This window comes from Tachyglossus aculeatus, chromosome 17, assembly GCF_015852505.1.
Source record: "Tachyglossus aculeatus isolate mTacAcu1 chromosome 17, mTacAcu1.pri, whole genome shotgun sequence".
NCBI classification, from domain to species: domain Eukaryota; kingdom Metazoa; phylum Chordata; class Mammalia; order Monotremata; family Tachyglossidae; genus Tachyglossus; species Tachyglossus aculeatus.
In genome coordinates this window covers 14,960,263-14,976,949 of record NC_052082.1, presented here as the reverse complement: position 1 = coordinate 14,976,949, position 16,687 = coordinate 14,960,263, and the positions used below count along the sequence as shown (strand labels likewise).

At 50.1% G+C, this 16,687-nt stretch overlaps 2 protein-coding genes across 2 annotated transcripts in view; one reads left to right on the top strand and one right to left on the bottom strand.

Moving 5' to 3' along the window:
• Positions 1 to 9,569: 9,569 nt before the first annotated feature.
• On the bottom strand, positions 9,570 to 11,114 carry LOC119939012 (proline-rich protein 2-like). Its single transcript, XM_038758793.1, has 3 exons — positions 11,023 to 11,114; positions 9,727 to 10,933; positions 9,570 to 9,680 (listed from the first exon to the last, which is right to left on the bottom strand). Exons 1-3 carry the CDS (start codon positions 11,112 to 11,114, stop codon positions 9,570 to 9,572), a joined length of 1,410 nt encoding a protein of 469 aa, XP_038614721.1.
• A 241-nt stretch (positions 11,115 to 11,355) lies between these two features.
• SLCO4C1 (solute carrier organic anion transporter family member 4C1) overlaps positions 11,356 to 16,687 on the top strand; it is an 88,480-nt gene continuing 83,148 nt past the window's right edge. Inside the window, exon 1 of the mRNA XM_038758792.1 lies at positions 11,356 to 11,599. Coding sequence (XP_038614720.1) covers positions 11,356 to 11,599 — 244 coding nt within the window. The remainder of the gene's footprint in view (positions 11,600 to 16,687) is intronic.

Below are 16,687 nucleotides of genomic sequence, written 5' to 3'. Positions count from 1 at the left end.
ACAGTAGGGAGGGAGTGTGGGACTAGGGGATCCTCAAGATCCCACCCATAGTAGTAGTGGAAGTTGTAATAGTGTTTACTTGTACTTCCCAAGCGCTTAGTACAGTGCTCTGCACACAGTAAGCGCTCAATAAATACGATTGGTTGATTGATTGATTGATTGTTTATTAAGCACTTACTATGATGATGATGATGATTCTAGACTGTGAGCCCACTGTTGGGTAGGGACCGTCTCTATATGTCGCCAACTTGGACTTCCCAAGCGCTTAGTACAGTGCTCTGCACACAGTAAGCGCTCAATAAATACGATTGAATGAATGAATGATGATGATGGCATTTATTAAGTGCTTACTATGTGCAAAGCACTGTTCTAAGCACTGGGGAGGTTGCAAGGTGATCAGGTTGTCCCACGTGGGGCTCACCGTCATAATCCCCATTTTACAGACGAGGGAACTGAGGCCCAGAGAAGTGAAGTGACTTGCCCAAAGTCGAGTCGGGATTAGAACCCATGACCTGTGACTCCTAAGCCCAGGCTCTTTCCATTTAGCCACGCTGCTTCCCTTCCGCTTGCTATGTGGAGAGCACTGTGCTAAGCACTGGGAAAAACAGCCCTTAGAACAGTGCTTTGCACATAGTAAGCGCTTAACAAATGCCATTATTACTATTATTATTATTATTATTATTATTAAAAATGCACAGGGGAGCGATCCTTGTGGGAGAGGCTGGGGGTGGGAGTGTCTTCTAGACTGTGAGCCCACTGTTGGGTAGGGACCGTCTCTATACGTTGCCAACTTGGACTTCCCAAGCGCTTAGGACAGTGCTCTGCACACAGTAAGCGCTCAATAAATACGATTGAATGAATGAATGAATGCTGATACCCACCAGCCTCTATCTTGGTCTCAAAAATCCTCAGCTGAGAGAGTTTTCCTTTTTCTTGAAGCCCAGTTTTCTCTGGAAAATTCTCTCCCGGAAGCTCTCTGGAACCGCAGTGCTCTCCAGGAGAAACAGCCTGGCATAGTGGATAGAGCACTAGCCCGGGAATCAAAAGCTCATGGGCTCCAATTCCGGCTCTGCCACCTGTCTGCTGTGTGACCTTCTCTGTGCCTCAGTTACCTCATCTGTAAAGTGGGACAGGGACTGTGTCCAACCCGATTTGCTTGTAGCCACCCCAGCGCTTAGTACAGTGCCTGGCACATAGTTAGCACTTAACAAATACTGTGACTATGAGCCCCATGTGGGACAGGGACTGTGTCCAACCCGATTTGCTTGTATCCACCCCAGCGCTTACTACAGTGCCTGGCATATAGTTAGCACTTAACAACTACTGTGATTATGAGCCCCACGTGGGACAGGGGCTGTGTCCAACCCGATTTGCTTGTATCCACCCCAGCGCTTACTACAGTGCCTGGCACATAGTTAGCACTTAACAAATACTGTGACTATGAGCCCCATGTGGGACAGGGACTGTGTCCAACCCGATTTGCTTGTATCCACCCCAGCGCTTACTACAGTGCCTGGCACATAGTTAGCACTTAACAAATACTGTGACTATGAGCCCCACGTGGGACAGGGGCTGTGTCCAACCCGATTTGCTTGTAGCCACCCCAGCGCTTACTACAGTGCCTGGCACATAGTTAGCACTTAACAACTACTGTGATTATGAGCCCCACGTGGGACAGGGGCTGTGTCCAACCCGATTTGCTTGTAGCCACCCCAGCGCTTACTACAGTGCCTGGCACATAGTTAGCACTTAACAACTACTGTGATTATGAGCCCCACGTGGGACAGGGGCTGTGTCCAACCCGATTTGCTTGTATCCACCCCAGCGCTTAGTACAGTGCCTGGCACACAGTTAGCACTTAACAACTACTGTGACTATGAGCCCCACGTAGGACAGGGGCTGTGTCCAACCCGATTTGCTTGTATCCACCCCAGCGCTTAGTACAGTGCCTGGCACATAGTTAGCACTTAACAAATACTGTGACTATGAGCCCCACGTGGGACAGGGGCTGTGTCCAACCCGATTTGCTTGTATCCACCCCAGTGCTTAGTACAGTGCCTAGCACATAGTTAGCACTTAACAAATACTGTGACTATAAGCCCCATGTGGGACAGGGACTATGTCCAACCCGATTTGCTTGTATCCACCCCAGCGCTTAGTACAGTGCCTGGCACACAGTTAGCACTTAACAACTACTGTGATTATGAGCCCCACGTAGGACAGGGGCTGTGTCCAACCCGATTTGCTTGTATCCACCCCAGCGCTTAGTACAGTGCCTGGCATATAGTTAGCACTTAACAACTACTGTGACTATGAGCCCCATGTGGGACAGGGACTATGTCCAACCCGATTTGCTTGTATCCACCCTAGCGCTTAGTACAGTGCCTGGCACATAGTTAGCACTTAACAAATACTGTGACTATGAGCCACACCCAAGCCCGTGCTTTTTCCACTGAGCCATCTGCCTATACCCCCCACTCCCAATTCCTTTTCATCAACCCTCTGCTTGACCCCCTACAATCTGAGCTTTTTCCCTTTCACTCTACCGAGATCACAGTCATCTAGGTCTCAAATGATCTTCCTCTAGGTAAGTCTAATGGGTTCTATTCTAATAATAATAATAATAATAATAACAATAAATAGTATTTGTTAAGCGCTTCCTATGTGTGAAGGACTGTTCCTAGTGCTGGGTAGATCACATTGTCTTACATGGGGCTCAGAGTCGTAATCCCCATTTTAGAGAAGCGGCGTGGCTCCCCTGTGCTTCCCAAGCGCTTAGTACAGTGCTCTGTACACAGTAAGTGCTCAATAAATACGACTGATGATGATTGTCAGCTGTGTGACCTTGGGCAAGTCACTTCACTTCTCTGAGCCTCAGTTACCTCGTCTGTAAAATGGGAATGAAGACTGTGAGCCCCACGTGGGACAACCTGATCACCTTGTATCCCCCTCCAGCTCTTAGAACAGTGCTTTGCACATAGGGCATTCCCAGAGGATAGACCTGGAAGGAATCCCCCCCAAATCGCTGGCTAACGTAGATGACGAAGACTACAGTGGTTATACCAAGGCACTGGGAGTCAGAGGTTATGGGTTCAAATCCCTGCTGCGCCAATTGTCAGCTGTGTGACTTTGGGCAAGTCACTTCACTTCTCTGGGCCTCAGTGCTTAACAAATGCCATCATTATCATTATTCATTCATCCATTCTATCGTATTTATTGAGCGCTTACTGTGTGCTAAGCGCTTGGGAAGTCCAACCTGGCAACATATAGAGACGGTCCCTACCCAACAGTGGGCTCACAGTCTAGAAGATGACTAGACTTGAATGACTCAGTTCCCTCATCATTACAGATGAGGGAACTGAGGCACAGAGAAGTGAAGTGACTTACCCAAAGTCACCCAGCTGGTAAGTGGCGGGGCAGGATTAGAACCCACGACCTCGGACTCCCAAGCCCGGGCTCTTTCCACTAAGCCACGTGGCTTCGATTCTGTTCTTCTCCTTAACCTCTTGTTTGCCACTGACATTGCTGACCAGGTCCCGCTCCCCGAAAACCTCTCTGGTCGATAGTTGTACTCTGCTCTTTCTCTTTCTAATTATTTGCCTTCTCCTTCCCCGATCCCTTTGCTGATGACTCTTCATCTTCCCCTTTCCCTTCAAGAGAAGCAGTATGATCTGCTGGAAAGAAGACAGACCCGGGAGTCCTTCCTCTCTCCCTCCTCCCCGTCCCCCCTGCTTTACCTCCTTCCCCTCCCCACAGCACCTGTATATATGTATATATGTTTGTACAGATTTATCACTCTATTTTATTTGTACATATTTATTCTATTTATTTTATCTTGTTAATATGTTTTGTTTTGTTCTCTGTCTCCCCCTTCTAGACTGTGAGCCCGCCGTTGGGTAGGGACCGTCTCTATACCAGTCAATCAATCAATCGTATTTATTGAGCACTTACTGTGTGCGGAGCACTGTACTAAGCGCTTGGGAAGTCCAAGTCGGCCACATATAGAGACGGTCCCTACCCAACAGTGGGCTCACAGTCTAGAAGGGGGAGACAGAGAACAAAACCAAACATACTAACAAAATAAAATAAATAGAATAGATATGTACACGTAAAATAAATAAATAGAGTAATAAATATGTACAAACATATATACGTTGCCAACTAATAATAACGATGGTATTTGTTAAGTGCTTACTATGTGCAAAGCACTGTTCTAAGCGCTGGGGAGGTTACAAGGTGGTCAGGTTGTCCCACGGGGGGCTCACACTCTTAATCCCCATTTTACAAATGAGGGAACTGAGGCATAGAGAAGTTAAGTGATTTGCCCAAGGTCACACAGCAGACATGTGGCGGAGTGAGGATTCGAACCCATGACCTCTAACTCCAAAGCCCGTGCTCTTTCCACTGAGCCACACTGCTTCTCTAACTTCCCAACTGCTTAGTACAGTGCTCTGCACACAGTAAGCGCTCAATAAATACGATTGAATGAATGAATGAATGAATGGATGGATGAAGTCCTGGGTTCTAATTCCAGCTCTACCAATCAATCGCTGTGTGACCTTGGGCAAGTCACTTGGCTTCTCTCTGCCACAGTTCCCTCAACTATAACACGAGGATTAAACACCTCTTCTCCCTTCTACTTAGACTGTGAGCCTCATGAAGGTCAGAGACCTTGTCAACTTAGTTAACCTGTACCTACCCCGGCGTTGAGAACAAATAGCAAGCGCTTAACAAATACCATTAAAAAATAAACCTGTGGGTCTCCAACAAGATTTAATTCCAGCTCCTCTTCTCATACTACACTCATTTGTGAGACACAGCGTAGCTCAGTGGAAAGAGCACAGGCTTTGGAGTCAGAGGTCCTGGGTTCAAATCCCGGCTCTGCCAATTAATATATTTAATATTAATGACATTTATTAAGCGCTTACTGTGTGCCAAACACTGTTCTAAGCGCTGGGGAGGTTACAAGGTGATCAGATCGTCCCACGGGGGGCTCACAGTCTTAATCCCCATTTTACAGATGAGGGAACTGAGGCCCAGAGAAGTGATGAGGCCTAGAGAATAAATATGTACAAGTAAATAGGGTAATAAATATCATCATGATCATCAATCGTATTTATTGAGCGCTTACTGTGTGCAGAGCACTGTACTAAGCGCTTGGGAAGTACAAGTTGGCAACATATAGAGACAGTCCCTACCCAACAGTGGGCTCACAGTCTAAGAGAGTCTAAATATGTACAAACATACATAGAGATATATATATAAATATATATATATATGTAGATGCACATCATTAACAAAATAAATAAGATAGTAAATAATAAATGATAATAATAATTGTCAATTGTCAGCTGTGTGACTCCGGGCAAGTCACTTAGAGAAGCAGCGTGGCTCAGTGGAAAGAGCCCGGGCTTTGGAGTCAGAGGTCATGGGTTCAAATCCCGGCTCTGCCAATTGTCATCTGTGTGACTTTGGGCAAGTCACTTCACTTCTCTGTGCCTCAGTTACCTCATCTGTAAAATGGGGATGAAGACTGTGAGTCCCCCATGGGACAACCTGATCACTTTGTAACCTCCCCAGTGCTTAGAACAGTGCTTTGCACGTAGTAAGCGCTTAATAAACGCCATTATTATTATTACTTAACTTCTCTGTGCCCCAGTTCCCTCGTCTGTAAAATGCGGATGAAGAAATGTTTGTACATATTTATTACTCTATTTATTTATTTTACTTATACATATCTATTCTATTTATTTTATTTTGTTAGTCTGTTTGGTTTTGTTCTCTGTCTCCCCCTTTTATACTGTGAGCCCACTGTTGGGTAGGGACTATATATGTTGCCAACTTGTACTTCCCAAGCGCTTAGTACAGTGCTCTGCACACAGTAAGCGCTCAATAAATACGATTGATTGATTGACTGTGAGCCCCACGAGGGACAACCTGATCACCTTGTAACCTCCCCAGCGCTTAGGACAGTGCCTTGCACATAGTAAGCGCTTAATAAATGCCATCATTATTTATTATTATTATTTATTTATGATTCATTCTCTCCAGAAGCTCACTGCTACACTCGTTCACCGATTCAGTACAGGACCCGAGGAAATGGGTACGTGTCTTCTGATTCACTGAAGGGAAAAGAAGACCTACCTCATGCCTAAATGCCTTAGGCGGGTGTTACAGGACTGTGATTTATCAAAAAAGAAATCAAAGCAGTGATTCTTAGAGGAGGGATGGCATCACCACATACCGGTGATTTATCCTGTTACGTAACAAACTTTTCTAGATACAAATCATTACCTCAGTTTAACACTAACCTAATCTGAAAGGTCACTGGAGTTGTAAGAGCGTGTCCACGCACACGTCCAAAATTTTCGGGTGACTCAACAACTCATTAAGCAGGAAAAGTCACGGGTCGGATGGAGTAATCCTTAACTATCTCCATTAAAGTCCATAATTCTTGTATTTCTTTCTCTACGTTGGTACCCGTCCGTTGGCCCTTTGGAAAGATTAGGGATTTGGAAGATGTGAGTTCTAGTTCACACCCTGAAAGTAAGGAAATGCCTGTTGGCTCTATGCCTTTAGAGGTGAAGGTTTTTCGACTGAAGAATTGCTTTGGGAATTCCCGGAGGATAGACCTGGGAGAAATCCCCCCAAATCGCTGGCTAATATGGGTGAAGAAGACTACAGCGGTTATACCAAGGCATAGATTCAAATCCCGGCTCCGCCAATTGTCAGCTGTGTGATGTTGGGCAAGTCATTTCACTAATAATAATAATAATAATAATAATAATAATAATAATAATATTGGCATTTGTTAAGCGCTTACTCTGTGTTCTAAGTGCTGTTCTAAGCGCTGGGGAGGATACACGGTAAGCAGGTTGTCCCACGTGGGGCTCACAGTAGTAATCCCCATTTTACAGATGAGGTAACTGAGGCACAGAGAAGTTAAGTGGCTTGCCCAAGGTCACACAGCAGCCATGTGGCGGAGTCAGGATTCGAACCCATGACCTCTGACTCCCAAGTCCGTGCTTTTCCCACTGAGCCATGCTGCTTCCCAAGTGATTGCTTCACTTCTCTGGGCTTTGGAGTCAGAGGTCATGGGTTCAAATTCCAGCTTCACCACTTATCAGCTGGGTGACTTTGGGCAAGTCAGTTCACTTCTCCGGGCCTCAGTTACCTCATCTGTAAAATGGGGATTAAAACTGTGAGCCCCCCATGGGACAACCTGATCTCCTTGTAACCTCCCCAGCGCTTAGAACAGTGCTTGGCACATAGTAAGCGCTTAACAAATACCATTATTATTATTATAGGGTAAAATTAGACAATTTCTGAGCATGTTAAACATTGAATCTATTAAAGCACCTCGGAAAATGCCCCGATGCTGCACTAGAATTGGCTGTTTATTTCCATCTGCTATCATTAGGAGAAGCAGTGTGGCTCAGTGGAAAGAGCCCGGGCTTTGGAGTCAGAGGTCATGGGTTCAAAATCCCAACTCCACCACTTATCAGCTGGGTGACTTTTAGCAAGTCACTTCACTTCTCTGGGCCTCAGTTACCTCATCTGTAAAATGGGGATGAAGACTGTGAGCCGCCCGTGGGACAACCTGATCACTTTGTTAACCTCCCCAGCACTTAGAACAGTGCTTGGCACATAGTAAGCACTTAACAAATACCATTATTATTATTATTATTATTAGGGTAATATTAGACAATTTCTGAGCATGTTAAACATAGAATCTATTAGAGCACCTTGAAAAATGCCCCAATGCTGCACTAGAATCGGCTGTTTATTTCCATCTGCTATCATGAGGAGAAGCAGTGTGGCTCAGTGGAAGGAGCCCGGGCTTTGGAGTCAGAGGTCATGGGTTCAAAATCCCGACTCCACCACTTATCAGCTGGGTGACTTTGGGCAAGTCACTTCACTTCTCTGGGCCTCAGTTCCCTCATCTGTAAAATGGGGATGAAGACTGTGAGCCCCCCGTGGGACAACCTGATCACCTTGTTAACCTCCCCAGCGGTTAGAACAGTGCTTTGCACGTAGTAAGCACTTAATAAATGCTATCATTATTATTTTTTTTATTATTATCCTCTTTCCCAGATGATGAAGAAGAAAACGTAACCCAATACCCCCCAGAAACTGCAAGTGAAAATAGGTCACAGTGCCTTTCTAAACCTGGTTGCTCAATGCGTTGGGAGCCCACTGTTGGGTAGGGACTGTCTCTATATGTTGCCAGCTTGTACTTCCCAAGCACTTAGTACAGTGCTCTGCACACAGTAAGCGCTCAATAAATACGATTGATTGATCATGGGCCCCCGGCCCACGTCATCCCCCGGGCCTGGAATGCCCTGCTCCCTCTGCCCATCCGCCAAGCTAGCTGTCTTCCTCCCTTCAAGGCCCTACTGAGAGCTCACCTCCTCCAGGAGGCCTTCCCAGACTGAACCCCTTCCTTCCTCTCCCCCTCGTCCCCCTCTCCATCCCCCCATCTTACCTCCTTCCCTTCCCCACAGCACCTGTATATATGTATATATGTTTGTACATATTTATTACTCTATTTATTTATATATTTATTTTATTTGTACATATCTATTCTATTTATTTTATTTTGTTAGTATGTTTGGTTTTGTTCTCTGTCTCCCCCTTTTAGACTGTGAGCCCACTGTTGGGTAGGGACTGTCTCTATATGTTGCCAATTTGTACTTCCCAAGCGCTTAGTACAGTGCTCTGCACATAGTAAGCGCTCAATAAATACGATTGATGATAAAGATAGCGCTTAACCAATATCATCATTCTCTGGGCCTCAGTTGCCTCATCTGTAAAATGGGGATGAAGACCGTGAGCCCCATGTGAGACAACCTGATTGCCTTGTCTCTATCTCCCCGAGCGCTTAGAACAGTGCTTGGCACATAGTGAGCGCTTAACAAATACCAACATTATTATTATTCTTGTTGGGGCGTTCCGGGGGCGTGGCATCCCCGCGATTGGTTCATTCCCGGGGGCGTGGCCTCCCCGTGATTGGCGCGTTCCCGGGGGCGTGGCCGCTCTGTGATTGGTCCGTTCCCGGGGGGCGGGGCCTCATAGCCGGTGGGCGTTCCCGGGGGCGAGTCCGCCCTGTGATTGGTGCGTTCTAAGGGGGCGGGGCCTTCTTGCTTGGGGGCGTTCCAAGGGCGTGGCCTCATGGGGGCGTTCCCTGGGGCGTGTCCGTTCTGTGATTGGTCCGTTCCCGGGGGAAGGAGCCTCCGGCAGGTAGAGGCGTTCCTGGAGGCGTGGCCTTCTCGCGCGGGGGGCGCTCCCGGGGGCGTGTCCGCCCTGTGATTGGCGCTATCCAGGGGGGCCTGTCCACCCTGCGATTGGTGCTTTCCAGGGGTCGGGGCCTCCGGCAGGTAGGGGCGTTCCTGGGGCGCGGCTTTGTCGCGGGGGCGTTCCCAGGGGCGTGACCTCCCTGTGATCGGCGCGTTCCCGGGGGGCGTGGCCTGCCTGGGATTGGTGCGTTCGAGGGGGGCGGGGCCTTCGGCAGGTAGAGGCATTCGTGGGGGCGTGGCCTTCTCGGAGGGGCGTTCCCGCTCTGGGATTGGTCAGTTCCTGGGGGCGTGACCGCCCCGCGATTGGTCCATTCCCGAGGGCGGGGCCTCCAGCAGGTAGGGGCGTTCCCTGGGGGCGTGGCCGCCCTGTGATTGGTCCTTTTCCTGGGGGCGGGGCCTCTGGCAGGTAGGGGCGTTTTGGGGGCGTGACCTTCTCGCAGGGGGGCGTTCCCGGGGGCGTGGCCTCCTCGTGATTGGCGCGTTTCCGGGGGCGTGTCCGCCCCGCGATTGGTCCGGTCCCAGGGGGCGGGGCCTCCGGCAGGTAGGGGCGTTCCCAGGGGACGTCTCCGCCCCGTGATTGGTCCGTTCCCGGGGGCGTGGCCTCCTCTCTGGGGGGCGTGTCCGCTCTGTGATGGGTCCGTTCCCAGGGGGGCGGGGCCTCCTCGCGGTGGGGGCGTGCTCGCTCTTTTAATGGCCCGTTCCTGGGGGCGGGGCCTCCGGCAGGTGGGGGAGTTCCCGGGGGCGGGGTTGCTCTGTGATTGGACCGTTCCTGGGGCGGGGCCTCCTCGTGAGGGGGGCGTGTCCGCACTGCGATTGGTCCGTTGCCTGGGGGGCGGGGCCTCCTGGCGGTGGGGGCGTGTCCGCCCTGTGATTGGTCCGTTGCCGGGGGGCGGGGCCTTTGGCAGGTGGGGACGTTCCCGGGGGCGTGTCTGCTCTGTGATCGGCCCGTTCCTGCGGGGGCGTGTCCGCCTCGCGGGGGGCGTGTCCGCCTCGCGGGGGGGCGTGTCCGCTCTGTGATTGGTCCGTTCCTTGGGGGCGGGGCCTCCTCGCGGGGGGGGGCGTATCCGCACGACGATTGGTCCCTTGCCTGGGGGGCGGGGGCCCCTGGCGGTGGGGGGCGTGTCCGCTCGGTGATTGGTCCGTTTTCGGGGGGGCGGGTCCTCCGGCAGGTGGGGACGTTCCTGGCGGCGTGTCCACTCTGTGATTGGTCCGTTCCTTGGGGGCGGGGCCTCCTCGCGAGGGGGCGTGTCAGCTCAGTGCATGGCGCGTGTCCGGGGGCGGGGCCTCCTCGCGGTGGGGGGCGTGTCCGCCCTGTGACTGGTCCGTTTTCGGGGGGCGGGGCCTCCTCGCGGGGGCGTGTCCGCCTCGCGGGGGGCGTGTCCGCCTCGCGGGGGGCGTGTCCGCTCTGTGATTGGTCCGTTCCTTGGGGGCGGGGCCTCCTCGCGGGGGGGTGTCCGCTCTGTGATTGGTCCGTTCCTTGGGGGCGGGGCCGCCTCGCGAGGGGGGCGTGTCCGCACGGCGATTGGTCCGTTGCTTGGGGGGCGGGGCCTCCTCGACAGGGGGCGTGTCCGCTCAGTGCATGGCGCGTGTCCGGGGGCGGGGCCTCCTCGCCGTGGGGGGGCGTGTCCTCCCTGTGACTGGTCCGTTTTCGGGGGGCGGGGCCTCCTCGCAGGGGGGCGTGTCCAATCAGTGATCGGCCCGTTTCTGGGGGGCGGGGCCTCCTCGCGGGGGGGCGTGTCCTCCCTGTGATTGGTCCGTTTCGGTGGGCGGGGCGTTCCGGGGGCGGGGCCTCCTCGCCGAGGAGGGCGTGTCCGCCATGTGACTGGTCCGTTTTCGGGGGGCGGGGCCTCCTCGCGGGGGGCGTGTCCGCACTGCGATTGGTCCGTTGCCTGGGGGCGGGGACTCCCGGCGGCGGGGGCGTGTCCTCTCTGTGATTGGTCCGTTTCGGTGGGCGGGGCGTTCCGGGGGCGGGGCCCGCGTCTCTTGAAGTGAGGGCGGGCGGGCGGCCGGTCAGTCGGTCGGTCTGCCGGCCGGGCGTGAGGAGGGCGGGCCGGGGGCGATGGACAACCCCGCCTTCGTGCCGTCCAGCCCCGGCCAGCCGCGCAGGGACCGGCCCCGGGAGGAGCCCCGGCTCGGGCCCGCCGTGTCGGTGCCGTCCGTGTCCGTGTCGGCGTCGTCGGTGCGGTTGGAGGCGGAGGAGGAGGGTCCGTGCGGCTGGGGCCGCTTCGCCCCGGCCCCGCTGCAGCGCTGCAACAACCCGCGCGGCTACCTCCTCCACTACAGCCTGCTCGCCCTCGTCCAAGGTAATAATAATAATAATAATAATAATAATAACTGGCATTTGTGAAGCGCTTACTACGCGCACAGCACTGCTCTTAGCGCCGGGGAGGACGCAAGGTGATCAGGTGGTCCCCCCGTGGGGCCCACAGTCTCCATCCCCATTTTCCAGATCAATCAATCAATCAATCAATCGTATTTATTGAGCGCTTACTATGTGCAGAGCACTGTCCTAAGCGCTTGGGAAGTACCAATTGGCATCACATGGAGACGGTCCCTACCCAACAGTGGGCTCACAGTCTAAAAGAGGGAGACAGAGAACAGAACCAAACATACCAACAAAATAAAATAAGTAGGATAGAAATGTACAAGTAAAATAAATAAATAAATAGAGTGATAAATATGTACAACCATATATACATCTATACAGGTGCTGTGGGGAAGGGAAGGAGGTAAGATGGGGGGATGGAGAGGGGGACGAGGGGGAGAGGAAAGAAGGGGCTCAGTCTGGGAAGGCCTCCTGGAGGAGGTGAGCTCTCAGCAGGGCCAGATGAGGGAACTGAGGCCCACAGAAGTGAAGTGACTTGCCCGAGGTCACCCAGCTGGCATGTGGCGGAGTCGGGATTCGAACCCATCGTCATCATCAATCGTATTTATTGAGCGCTTACTGTGTGCAGAGCACTGGACTAAGCGCTTGGGAAGTCCAAGTTGGCAACGTAGAGAGACGGTGCCTACCCCACAGTGGGCTCACAGTCTAAAAGGGGGAGACAGAGAACAAAACCAAACATACTAACAAAATAAAATAAATAGAATAGATAGGTACAAGTAAAATAAATAAATAAATGAACAGAGTAATAAATCTGTACAAACATATCATCATCATCATCAATCGTATTTATTGAGCGCTTACTGTGTGCAGAGCACTGTACTAAGCGCTTGGGAAGGCCAAGTTGGCAACATAGAGAGACGGTCCCTACCCCCCAGTTGGGCTCACGGTCTAGAAGGGGGAGACAGAGAACAAAACCAAACGTGCTAACAAAATAAAATAAATAGAATAGATAGGTACAAGTAAAATAAATAAATAAGCAGAGTAATAAATCTGTACAAACATATCATCATCATCAATCGTATTTATTGAGCGCTTACTATGTGCAGAGCACTGTACTAAGCGCTTGGGAAGTCCAAGTTGGCAACATAGAGAGACGGTCCCTACCCCCCAGTGGGCTCACAGTCTAGAAGGGGGAGGCAGAGAACAAAACCAAACGTACTAACAAAATAAAATAAATAGAATACATATGTACAAGTAAAATAAATAAATGAACAGAGTAATAAATCTGTACAAACATATCATCATCATCATCAATCGTATTTATTGAGCGCTTACTATGTGCAGAGCACTGGACTAAGCGCTTGGGAAGTACAAATTGGCAACATCTAGAGACAGTCCCTACCCAACAGTGGGCTCACAGTCTAAAAGGGGGAGACAGAGAACAAAACCAAACATACTAACAAAATAAATAGAATAGATATGTACGAATAAAATGAATAAATAAATAAATAGAGTAATAAATATGTACAACCATATATACATCTATACAGGTGCTGTGGGGAAGGGAAGGAGGGAAGATGGGGGCGATGGAGAGGGGGAGAGGAAGGAAGGGGCTCAATCTGCGCATCAGGCAGAGACTCCTCACCCTGGGCTTCAAGGCTGTCCATCCCCTCGCCCCCTCCTACCTCACCTCCCTTCTCTCCTTCTGCAGCCCAGCCCGCACCCTCCGCTCCCCTGCCACCGCTAATCTCCTCACCGTCCCTCGTTCTCGCCCGTCCCGCCATCGACCCCCGGCCCACGTCCTCCCCCGGTCCTGGAATGCCCCCAATCCCTCTTCCCCTCCGCCAAGCTCGCTCTCTTCCTCCCTTCAAGGCCCTGCTGAGAGCTCACCCCCTCCAGGAGGCCTTCCCACACTGAGCCCCTTCCTTCCTCACCCCCTCCTCCCCCTCTCCATCCCCCCCATCTTACCTCCTTCCCTTCCCCACAGCACCTGTATAGATGTATAGATATTTGTACATATTTATTACTCTATTTATTTTACCTGTACATATCTATTCTATTTATTTTATTTTGTTAGTATGTTTGGTTTTGTTCTCTGTCTCCCCCTCTTAGACTGTGAGCCCAATGTTGGGTAGGGACTGTCTCTATATGTTGCCAATTTGTACTTCCCAAGCGCTTAGTACAGTGCTCTGCACATAGTAAGCGCTCAATAAATACAATTGATGATGATGATGATGATGATCATAGTAATAACTGGCATTTGTTAAGCGCTTACTATGTGCACAGCACTGTTCTAAGCGCCGGGGGGGATACAAGGTGATCAGGTTGTCCCACAGAGGGCTCACAGTCTTCATCCCCATTTTACAGATGAGGGAACTGAGGCCCAGAGAAGTGAAGTGAGTTGCCCAAGGTCACACAGCTATGTGGCGGAGTCGGGATTCGAACCCATGACCTCTGACTCCAAAGCCCGGGCTCTTTCCACTGAGCCACGACACACAACAGCTTCCTACGGTGCTCCCCGCACACAGGGAGCGCCCAGTAGAGCCTGTTGATTGATGGACGGACGGACCCGACAGACGCTCCCACCCTGCGCTGAGCGCTGTGCCCCCAACAGCCCCCATCAGCCCACCCCGACACCTTGGACAACTCTGGGCCGCGGCCCGGAAATGCGGCTTCATTCATTCACTCACTCCATCCTATTTATTGATGATAATAAGAATAATAATGATGATGATGGAATTGATTAAGCGCTTACTACTCCTACTGATGATGATGGAATTGATTAAGCGCTTACTACTACTACGAATGATGATGATGGAATTGATTAAGCGCTTACTACTACTACGAATGATGATGATGGAATTGATTAAGCGCTTACTACTCCTACTAATGATGATGATGGAATTGATTAAGCGCTTACTACTCTTACTAATGATGATGATGGAATTGATTAAGCGCTTACTACTACTACTAATGATGATGATGGAATTGATTAAGCGCTTACTACTACTACTAATGATCATGTTGATGGAATTAAGCGCTTACTACTAATAATAATGATGATGGCGTTAAGCACTTATTACTACTACTAATGATGATGGCATTTATGAAGTGCTTACTACTACTACTAATAATAATAATGATGGTATTTATTAAGCGCTTACTACTACTACTAATGATGATGATGGCATTTATTAAGCACTTACTACTGCCACTACTAGTGATGATGATGGAATTTATTAAGCACTTACTACTACTAATGATGATGATGGACTTTATTAAGCTTACTACTGCTGCTACTGATGATGATGGAATTCATTAAGCACTTACTACTACTACTGCTACTACTAATGATGATGATGGAATGTATTGAGCACTTACTACTACTACTACTACTACTAATGATGATGATGGAATTTATTAAGTGCTTACTACTCCTACTACTAATGATGATGATGGACTTTATTAAGTGCTTACTACTGCTACTACTAATGATGATGATGATGGAATTCATTAAGCACTCACTACTACTAATGATGATGATGGAATTAATTGAGCCCTTACTACTACTACTACTACTAATGATGATGATGAAATTTATTAAGCGCTTACTACTCCTACTACTACTAATGATGATGGCATTTATTAAGCACTTACTATGTGCCAAGCACTGTTCTAAGCACACGGGGGGGATACAAGGTGATCAGGTTGTCTCACAGGGGGCTCACAGTCTTCATCCCCATTTTACAGATGAGGGAACTGAGGCCCAGAGAAGTGAAGTGACTTGCCCAAAGTCACCCGGCTGACAATTGGCGGAGCCGGGATTTGAACCCATTACCTCTGACTCCAGGTACCGCCCCCCCCACCCCGCCCCTCCGCTCCCACCCTGCTCTAAGTACTGGGGCTCGTGGAAACAGCCCGGCCTGCTGAGCCGCAGGTCCTGGGTTCTAATCCCGCCCCCAGCCTGCTCTGACACCTTGGGCAAGTCTGGGCCTCAGCCGTAAAATGGGGTTTCATTCATTCATTCATTCATTCATTCATTCCATCCTATTGAGCGCTTGGGAAGTACAAGTCATTCATTCATTCCATTATATTGATTGAGCGCTTACTCTGTGCAGAGCATTGGACTAAGCGCATGGGAAGGACAAGTCATCCATTCATTCCATCGTATTGACTGAGCACTGGACTAAGCGCTTGGGAAGTACAACTCGGCGACATATAGAGACGGTCCCTACCCAACAGCACGCTCACAGTCTAGAAGCTGCTTTCATTGGAGAAGCAGCGTGTCTCAGCAGAAAGAGCCCGGGCTTTGGAGTCCGAGGTCGTGGGTTCAAATCCCGGCTCCGCCAATTGCCAGCTGGGTGACTTTGGGCAAGTCGCTTCACTTCTCTGGCCCTCAGTTCCCTCATCTGTAAAATGGGGATGAAGACTGCGAGCCCCCCGTGGGACAAGCTGATCACCTTGTAACCTCCCCAGCGCTTGGAACCGTGCTTTGCACATAGTAAGCGCTTAATAAATGCCATCACTATTATTATTATTGCATCGTATTGATTGAGCGCTTACTGCATGCGGAGCACTGTACTAAGCGCTTGGGAAGGACAAGTCGGCAACATAGAGAGATGGTCCCTACCCAACAACGGGCGCACGGTCATTTTGTTAATGATATGCATGTAGCTTTACTTCTGTTTATTCTGCTGACTTGACACCTGTCCACATGTTTTGTTGTCTGGAAGAAACAGCTGATTCTAGTGCAACATTGGGGCATTTTCCAAGGTGCTTTAATAGATTCAATGTTTAACATGCTCAGAAATTTTCTATTTTTACCCTAATAATAATAATAATAATGATGGTATTTGTTAAGAGCTTCCTATGTGCCAAGTTGTACTTCCCAAGCGCTTAGTGCAGTGCTCTGCACAGTAAGCGCTCAATAAACACGATTGATTGATTGCCAAGCACTATTCTAAGCGCTGGGGTAGATACGAGGTTATCAGGTTGTCCCACTTGGGGCTCACAGTCTTAATCCTTGTTTTACAGATGAGGTAACCGAGGCACCGAGAAGTAAAGT